Below are 9987 nucleotides of genomic sequence, written 5' to 3'. Positions count from 1 at the left end.
AAAAATATATACACCTTGTATATTTAAGCCATATTCGAGAACAGGCTAGGATAGGATATCAAAAAAAGATATTTACTAAAGAGTTAGAAAGTCATTATAACCTACAGATAAATAGATAGGTTTGGTCCTCTAAGATTTTTCACTACAGATACTTTTAGAACTTCCAAGTAGTTGGAGATAGAGTTCGGGAGGTATTCTTGGTGTTCAGTGCTTAGAAGGACCTCAGGGGCTGCTCCAGTTCTTGGGAGGAGGCTCTGCATCGGGGTTCAAGTCGGCGGCATAGAAGAGCAGGAGCTTCAACAAGTGCACCTTGTCTTGGAGCTGCGGCACGAGCGGCTCCCCCAGCATCTGGACCAGGCGGCTGCGGAAGGCCTCGATCTGCTTCTCCACGTCCACCACCGTGATGTCATCCCCCTGCTGGGGCTTGGGCTTAATCCTTTTGATGATTAAGTCTTTTCGATCAATCACCGAACTCCGTAAGTGCTCTGCAAGAGGGAAAAAGTCCACTGAACTGTTCTGAACTGCTTTGAACTCCCCTTTATGGTTTAAGATGAAGTGCAATTTTAGCAGGTAGGGTCTGGGCAGAGACTGGTTACTGGGGTACGACTCAAAGGCTATTTGAGGAACTGTGGCAACTCCCATTTTTTTTAAAGTTGCTTATTTATTTTTAATATTTATTTATTTTTGAAAGAGAGAGCGACAGCGTGAGTGATGGAGGGGCAGAGAGTGAGAGAGACACAGAATCCGAAGAAAACTTGAGGCTCTGAGCTGTCAGCACAGAGCCCGATGCGGGGCTCGAACCCGTGGGGCTGGAACCCGTGGACCATGAGATCATGACCTGAGTTGAAGTCAGATGCTTAACCGACTGAGCCATTCAGGCACCCCTTTTTAAGTCAGAGAGAGCGAGCCAGCACGGGGAGGGGCCCAGAGAGAATCTTAAGCAGGCTCCACATTCAGCACAGATCCTGATACGGGGTCTCGATCCCACAACCCTGTGGATCATGACCTGAGCCAAAACCAAGAGACGGATGCTCAACCGACTGCACCACCCAGGCGCCCCTACATGAAGAATTATGATGGTGCAACTTACTCTCAACTCAAGTATTTAGGTGGATCAACAGATAAACCAAATGTGGCAAAATGCTAATAGCTACTAAATCAACATAAAAGGTAAAAATAGGTGTTCATTGAACCTCTCTTTCAACCCTTCTGTAGGTCCAAAAATAAAAACAGGGAAAAGTAAAAGAGGTTATAAAGGTGGGTCATCCCAATGCACAGATCAGCCCCAACAGGATTCTGGAAGCCCATGGAGCTCAGGCAAAGCAGCACAGGTCAGGCTAAGGCAAATGGATCGAAGAGAGCTCTGAGCACTTGCGGACTCCCGGATGCACCAGTGTGCACTAACTAGAGCATCATTTTCTCGATCTCATTTGTGAAAAGGGGATAATGGCATCTCTGCCAGCAGGGTTATTAGGACCGAACTACCTTGTACCCAGAAGTTTGGGAAACACAGAATAAACTTATTTTTAAGCAACGTATTAGGTTACATTTTCAAATAATATGCTCAATATGTTTCTCCTCAACCTTCAGATAACTTTCCAGGTAAAGTCCCTCTAAACTTACGGCACCAGGCCTAACTGTAATATGAAAAGAAAGTACAACAAATACAACAAATGGAGTGTTCAAAAAGGTAACACAGGAAGCAAAACTGCCTTGAGGTGTCATTTCAGGGCCCTTTCAGCGTTCAATCAACAATTCCAGCAAGCACCTACTATGCATCTGGAACTGGGCTAGTTTCCAGGGATACAGTGGAATTAGACTTGGGCCCAGCCCCCACGGACTGGCATTCTACTTGCAGAGATCCTGACAGTAAACCAGCCGTCAAGAACAACTATAGTTTTGGTGAGTACAATCAGAGAAATAAATCAGATGCCGTGATAGTGGCACTGGGGGAACGAGGGAAGCAGCCCACTCTAGTCAGGGAGGGCCTCTTAGCTGAGTCCTGAAGGGTGAGAAGGAGGCAACTGCAAAGGCCTAGGGGAAAAGCAATTCAGGTGACGAGAACAGCAGCTGTAAATGCCCCGAGGCAGGACAAAGCTTGTTCTGAGAACTAGAGGTAAAATCTGGGTAGTAAGGGAGAGCAGTAAAAGAGGAGACTGGAAGGCAGTCTGGACCACAGAACAATGTGGAGTTTGGCCTTGAAGAGCAAATGGAAGTATCTGGAGGGTTGTAAGCCAGGGAGTGTCCTCCATTTTATTCTGCTACTGGTGGAGAATGGTTGTAGGGGGGCAAAAGCCTTTTAGTAAAATGTGGTTTTCTGAAGGCGTGTGCTACTCTGAAAAATACGAAAGTGATTTGGAAAAAATGGAAAGAACTGGCTGAACAGAGGCGGGGAGAAGAGTTTGGAGTTCATTAAGGTAATACAGCACATTCAAAGAAGCAAATGTTAGCTGTTTCCATCCAAACACTATCCAAGGGGGAGGAGCTCTCAGCCAGTGGACTTCGGCCATTCTGGTCCAGTTGGCAAAGGCCTTGGATTTTATGCTTCAGTAAGCATGCTTTAGTAAGTCTTATATCAGAGGCTGCTGGGATTACTGTGTGAGGTGATTTATGTAATGGGTTCAGCACAATACCTTACTCAAGATATTTTGGCTGGTGGTATTATTATTATTAGTTCCTGGATCAGGTTACTAGGGTTAACTATTATTATTTTATCATCATCCTCCTCCTCACCCTCATTATCGCCATCACCACAGGAATCTCCAACCTGTCACACTGAGCTTATCTTCTTTACAGATCTTTCTCCATTTATCTCCATGTCAGTAATGGCAGAACCCTGGAGTCAGCCTTCAGACTCAGTCACCCAAGCCCCGTCAAACGGATCTTCAAAGTGCTTCTGTTCCATCCACTGCCTTCCCTGCTGTACCAGCCACGTCCTCTCCACCATGACCCCTTCCGGGACCTGCCTGGTCCTCCACCAAACTACTTGCCACACACCAGGCGGAACAATCTTATGCAAAACCACTTTGATGGCTTCTCTTCACTCTTGGAATCAGTTGACATTCCTTAACATGGCCCAGAAGGCCCTTTGTGCCCTATCTACCACTCTAGTCTCATCTCGTGCTATTCTCCCCTGGCTCTCTACATTCCAGTCTTTTTTTTTTTTTTTTTTTTAACATTTATTTTTGAGACAGAGAGAGACAGAGCACGAACGGGGGAGGGTCAGAGAGAGAGAGGGAGACACAGAATCCGAAACAGGCTCCAGGCTCCGAGCTGTCAGCACAGAGCCCGATGCGGGGCTTGAACTCACAAACCGCGAGATCATGACCTGAGCCGAAGTCGGACGCTTAACCGACTGAGCCACCCAGGCGCCCCTCTACATTCCAGCCTTACTAGTGTGTTCTGTGCTCCCTGGACTCACTAAGCAACCTCTTGCCTCAGGGCCCTTAGACGTGCTATTTTTTTTTTTTTTTTTTTTTCTGGAAAACTTTGCCTGATTTGCCTGCTAACACCAGTACTTCTTATCTCAGCTGAAGTATCACTTCTTCAGGGAAGCCTTTGTGGGTCCCTCCAAAAATAGATTACGTCCTCCTATTTTATGTACTTCTCTTTTCCTTCAGAGCACTTATGTTAATTGTAATTATATGTTACTTGTGTGAATATTTGTGTAGGATCAAATCTTTTCACTAGACAGTAAGCTCTGTGAGGGCAAAGGCCGTGTCGGTCTTATTCACTGAAGTATTCCCAATGAGCCAGGCACACAGGAGGCATTTTGTAAGTATTTGTTGCCTGCATGAATATATGAATTGAACTGATCTTGCCTGCATCTGCTTTTCTCCCCTCTTTGGACAGGGCTCCTTGTAGGAAGGCTGTATGTGTCTCTCTCCTCAGAATGAACTGGGATCGGACTTCTGCGGGCCATCCCGCTAACCTGTCCAGCCAAGTGGAATTCAGAAAAGCATGTGTTTTTCTTCCTTTAAATACTGTATGTTTAAATTCCTAGCATTCCTAGCTTCAAAATAAGAGGTATAAACTATTCACAAGTGTCAGGAAAACTCATGGCATAAAGCAATTTGTAATTGTGCTGAGGCTCAAACTTGAGCTGCATGGCTATGTAAGTGGGGGTGTGATGGGACGGGTTCTCTTAGCCAGACAATGTGAGCTCATCTGGCACACCAGCATCTCAGTGGGGCTGCTCTGCCTTGAAATATTTACAAAGTGTGGGGCTTCAGGATATACTTCTCCCCAAGGTCAAGGGTTTGTACAAAAGTAATTTAACTATGTACAGACAGTTTAGAAAATGGGGGCTGGAAATTCCTTAGAATCTCACCTTCTAATCTCACCCAGTGATTTCACAGAATAATAATTCCTTCCAGTGTGTTTTCACTGCACACAGACTGGGCGACAGACCTTTGAATCCTGGCTCTGCACCTTAATTTTCTCTCAGCCTTTGTTTCCCCATCTATAAAAAGGGGATGATACTCTTCTTTACCAGGTTATTGGATTATATAAGCCAGTCTGTGTGAATTTACTAGTCTTCCTTCTTCTCTTCTCCCATGCTAAGATGTTCCCCTAAACAAAGGGCAAGCTCCCCCTCTTCCCTTCTTCTCCTATCCGTGGAGCTGGACAGCTCAGGCTGACCCAAAATGCCCTCAACATCGTCCTCAGACACTTGCAGAGGGCAGAGACGATTAAGGAGCCCTCACAGGAAAAAGCCTCCTGACAATGATACCGAACATTTCAGGGTACCATTTAGCTGTCTTCTTTGGAGGACATTGTTTCCAAACTATTGGTTCTAAATATTTTTTTTCTCCTTAACTCTTGGTCTCCAAAGAAAGTGGAGAGAATGTTAAGGATAAAATAGCCCTGGAATACTCCATTTATTTTTGGTCAATATACACTGGTCTAAGGCTTTCCTCTCCTTTCTTAGAAGCAGAAGAATATTCTGTAATGAAAATGGATTCCTTGGGTGGGAGATGGGCTAGAGGGGTGATGGGTACTAAGGAGGGCACTTGTGATGAGCACTGGGTGTTGTGTGTAAGTGATGCAGCACTGAATTCTACTCCTGAAACCAAAATTGCACTGTATGTAAACTAACTAAAATTAAAACAAAAAACCAAAAAAACAAAAAAAACCCAACAAAATGGATCCCATGTCCATCTTAAGTCACTACTGCCCAAGGCCTAGCTGTATTCCCTGAGAAGCAGAACAGAAGTGAACAAGCATGTTAAAGGTGAACTTGAAATCAACCCAAGCTGCTTTAATATTAAACTTTCTGCTTGATCTCCAAAAGAACAATTATGTAAACCTTGATGAGGCTAAGTACACATGGAATTTGCCTTTGGAGCTTTGTCCTGAGAAGGACATGCACCTTTCTTTGAGGTGCTCAATAATGCACAAACTACACAACTACAAATGTCAAGGCCTTAACAATGCACTTTTAAGTTTCAGTTACAAGAGCCTGAAACACAGAAGACCTTGCAGCCTGCTCTTGGCTGGGCAAACAGGCTGAGAGTCAACGAACATTGACTGTGGGCTTACTATTTTTTCTCACACCTCTTAACAATCAGTGTTGAAAAGTTATATATTACCATCCCCATTCCATAGAAGGAAGAAAATGAGGTCTAGAGACATAAAGTCAGCAGAGTACGTAGCGGAGTTGGGATTCAAATCCAGACCTTCTGTCTTAAGTTCAGTGCTGTTTTTTTTATTTCTCTACAACAGTTTCCTCAGTTCCAGGCCTGAGAGGGTATAAGGACCAACTGTACCTTCCCAAGTGCCATTACTGAGCTAAGATCAATCTCAACATGATCATGGCAAGTAAATATAAAATTTGTATTACATGTAAATTTATATATTTGTGTATATTTACGTATGAATATATACTTTCCCTCCTGTTTGAGAATAGTTGAACATTATGCATTTCTAGCCTTTAATACTTCAGTCTGGATTTCCTAAGACCCAGGACATTTACTTCCATAAGCCAGGATCATTATCAAAAATAGGAAGTTTAATATTAATATAATGTTATTACATAATCTATTTATATTTCACCAATTGTCCCAATAATGTACTTTATAGCTTCTTTTTTCCTTGTTCAGGATCCAATCCAGGATCATGCTTTACATTTAGTATTAATCTGGATTCGTTTCTAATCTGGAAGTTTCTTGGTCTTTGTTTTTAAGACATTGGCACTTTATTTATTTATTTAATTTTTTAATTTTAGAGACAGATAGAAAGTATGAGTTGGGGAGAGATGGAGAGGGGCAGACAGAGAGAGAGCAAGAGAATCTTAAGCAGGCTCCATGCTCAGCGCAGAGGGGATCAATCCTATGACCCTGGGATCATGACATTAACTGAAATCAAGAGTTGGATGCTCAACCTACTGAACTACCCAGGTGCCCCAAGACATTGGCATTTTTAAGGAGTATAAGCCAATTATTTTATAAAAGGTCCCTCAGTGTGAGTTTGTCTGGTGCTTCCATGTGATTAGACTCAGGTCATGGGTTTTTGGCAAGAACACTACATAAGTGATGAGGTATTCTTCTCAGGGCATATCAAGAAATGTGTTTTCTTGGGGTGCCTGGGTGGCTCAGTCAGTTGAGCGTCCGACTTCGGCTCAGGTCATGATCTCACCGTCTGTGAGTTTGAGCCCCGCGTCGGGCTCTATGCTGACAGCTTGGAGCCTGGAGCCTGCTTCGCATTCTGTGTCTCCCTCTCTCTCTGTCCCTCCCCTGCTCATGCTCTGTCTCTCTCTCTCTGTCAAAAATAAATAAACATTAAAAAAAATTTTTAAAAAATGTGCTTTCTCCTCTAAAAAGTTACTATCTTTCCTTTTGGAATTAATGATATCAGTTTTCCCAAGGGCCTTATTAATCTTTGGCCAATAAAATCATTCTCATTCAAAGGAGCTATTAATTATTTTCCTTGTTGATATTTGCCTCTTGAGCGTTAATTAGTCTGACTCTCCTGGATCCTCATTGATCACTGGCTTTGCCAGGGCCTTGAGCAAACCTATGTTCGCAGACTTTAGAGTGTCTTAACAATTTCTGCAAGATGTGTGCTTTTAGCTTGCCACCGATTTGCTCTGGATTTGCATCATACTGACAGATGCTTACAATGTCCGCAGTCAATGAGCAAATGACCCAACAAAGACTTTGCAGTGACAGGCTAGGGTAAGATGCCAGGGCTAATCAGATCATTCCAAAATCTTTCTCATGTTATAATGACATCTGCTTAGCTATACAACCTAACAACTGCAATGACCACTGGATTATCTGCCATTACAAAAGTATGTGAATTCTTTTGACTCACAGCAGTGATTCCAACGATGTCATTCCTTCTTCCTTATAGTTACAACCAAGGCACAATGCTTTACTTAGGCTAACAAATTAGAATCACTTATTAACTTCAATTCATAATAATGACCATTGTGAGGCTCCTACACCATCTTATTTGTGAACAAATGCTCCTTACCTCTTAAAACATGTTGATAACTGGATAACAGAAACTGCAGATGCTCAACCAGTTCATCCCACGTCTGCCACTGGGTTTTATCCGACTGCAGAGAAGTAAAAGCAGGTGGTAGTAGATGCCTTCCTCAATTAGAAGCTCAAGGGTTGGGGAGAAGGTGTTCTAGGCCTGACCAAAGCAGGGAAGCGTGTACCTGGCACTTGAGCAGTGATGTGGAATTGTTCAGAAAGTAGAGGGCCTGGGCCAGAGACAAGGGCAGGCGGGTGGGAGTCTCGCAGCTGTGAAGGAATATGATTTCTAACACTTTGCAGCGCAGAAGGTGGCTCTCCATCGTAGTGAAGAACATCTCTCTGTGTGGAGAACAGAAAGGTTAACCATCACAACTACTTCAAGGAACACATACCACAATTCCCCCTGAAAGTGCTAACGTTTGTCCTAAAGCAGAGACGGCTAAGAAGGAATACGACAGGGGCCTACAAAATCACAAAGCTTGTGGACAGGGCAGAGGGGGATTTGTTCATGAATTAACCACTGCCAGAAAGAGGGAAAAGTCTTTGACATTTGGAAAAGATAAGTTGAGGACAAATGAAAAAGGAGAACTTCACACTGTAAGAGAATTCATATGAGATAAATATTTCTGAGTGTCCACAGTGTGCCAGGTACTGTTTGGCCCAGCAAAGAACATCAAGGTAAATAAAAGAAGGTATTTCTCTCCAAAAGCTGACTGTTGAACAAGGGCAGACGGTACGCGACGGGAACTTAAATATAGCGCGGGGCAAGCGCATGTGTACGTGAGCTGCCTGTGGTGCTCCAGACACACAAACAGGAGAGAGTACGTTTGGTCAGGGGACTCCGAGTGGCCTTCTAATGGAGGAGGAGGCATGGGACAGTGGTCCAGGAAGAGCAAAGAAGACTCAAGGCAGGAGGCCTTTCTCCAGAGAGGAGAAACCTGGACAAAACGAATAAAGTAAAAAATACACAGCTGTGGGCACTGCAGCCTCTTAAATTTCAAGTCCAGGACTTGAGAGTCCCAGAGGGCTCTTGCCCTTGACTCTGTCACTCTACCCAGTGCAGGGCTCGACCAGCAAGGGTGGGCTCCAGAATATTCAAAGTCTCAGAGAGGGAGGGCTACAAAATGACAAAACTTCCTGTGCTTCAGGAAGGTGAACCAAGCTCATTGTTCTGAAAGCAATGTCAGCTTCTAGAAGAATGGTATAAATCTCAGATGCATCTGCTCCAAGGTGTTTTCTTAAAGGTTTGTCAGTCCTTGTCAGGTCTGTCGGTCACAGCAGTTCCGGGGAGCAGATAGCTCATGAGCACTTAAGGAGGTGCAGCTGTAAGGAGCACGGGTAGCCCTGATCCAAGAGCTCTTTCTCCTGTAACATCTTGCCCTTTGTAGTTTTGCAACATCTGGAAAAGTAGGGGGTTCTTCGTGCCACTGCCATTTATAAAAAGGATAAAGCACAAAGAGTTTATTATTTTAATCTTCTTTTTTCCCTTTCCCTTTGCTTTTGCGTCAGGCACATATATTATTTGTATAAAAGCAAAATGAATATTTTTTTTTTCTTTTTTTTTTTTTTTCCAACGTTTTTTATTTATTTTTGGGACAGAGAGAGACAGAGCATGAACGGGGGAGGGGCAGAGAGAGAGGGAGACACAGAATCGGAAACAGGCTCCAGGCTCCGAGCCATCAGCCCAGAGCCTGACGCGGGGCTCGAACTCACGGACCGCGAGATCAGTGACCTGGCTGAAGTCGGACGCTTAACCGACTGCGCCACCCAGGCGCCCCCATTTATAAAATATTCTTGAAATGACAAAAGTGTAAAAATGGAGAGCAGATTAGTTGCCAGAGGTTAAGAAGGGATGGGGTGGGAGGGAAGGGCATATGGCTATAAAAGGGCAACATGAATAATCCCTGTGGTGATGAGAATGTTCTGTATGTTGGCTTGCACCAATCTAGATGTTCTGGTTGTGATACTGCACTACGGTTTTGTGATACGTTATCACTGGGGAAAACTGGTTAAAGAGTACATGGGATCTCTCTGTATTCTTCCTTGTAACTAATGCAAATGTATGTCAAAATAAAAATGTTTTTGATGTTTATTTATTTTTTGATAGAGAATCAGAGCGTGAGTGGGGGAGGGCAGAGAGAGAGAGGAGACACAGAGTCCAAAGCAGGCTCCAAGGTCTGAGATGTCAGCACAGAGCCTGATGCAGGGGGGGGGCTTGAACTCACGAACTGGGGGATCATGACCCGAGCCGAGAAGTCAGATGCTTAACTGACTGCACCACCGAGGTGCCCCAAAATAAAATTTTAATTAAAAAAAGCTAAAAGCCAATAGGAAAGACTAAATGGAATAACTGAAAATAATCCAAAAGAAGGCAGAAAAGGAGGTAAAAGTGAACAAAGGAGAGACAAATAGGAAGCAAATAGCAAGATGACAGATACAAAACCAACAATTAAATGTAAATGGAATAAATAACTCCCATTAAAAGGTAGGGATTGTCAGCTGA

At 43.8% G+C, this 9987-nt stretch overlaps 1 protein-coding gene across 2 annotated transcripts in view; it reads right to left on the bottom strand.

The window, feature by feature from the left end:
• Nucleotides 1–9987, bottom strand: part of SIMC1 (SUMO interacting motifs containing 1) — an 80410-nt gene that overhangs the window by 879 nt on the left and 69544 nt on the right. The window contains exons 8-10 of one of the 2 annotated variants that reach the window (XM_078447037.2): nt 7667–7823; nt 7477–7561; nt 1–485 (exon numbers count right to left, since the gene is read on the bottom strand). In XM_078447037.2, the coding sequence (XP_078303163.2) occupies nt 223–485; nt 7477–7561; nt 7667–7823 (505 nt within the window). In that variant the 3' untranslated portion in view covers nt 1–222. The remainder of the gene's footprint in view (nt 486–7476; nt 7562–7666; nt 7824–9987) is intronic. The other variant, XM_078447042.2, reaches the window with a different exon arrangement.

Source organism: Panthera onca, chromosome A1, assembly GCF_046562875.1.
Source record: "Panthera onca isolate mPanOnc1 chromosome A1, mPanOnc1 haplotype 2, whole genome shotgun sequence".
Classification (NCBI taxonomy): Eukaryota; Metazoa; Chordata; class Mammalia; order Carnivora; family Felidae; genus Panthera; species Panthera onca.
The sequence above is the reverse complement of the archived record's forward strand: the minus strand, read 5'-3'. Positions and strand labels throughout refer to the sequence as shown.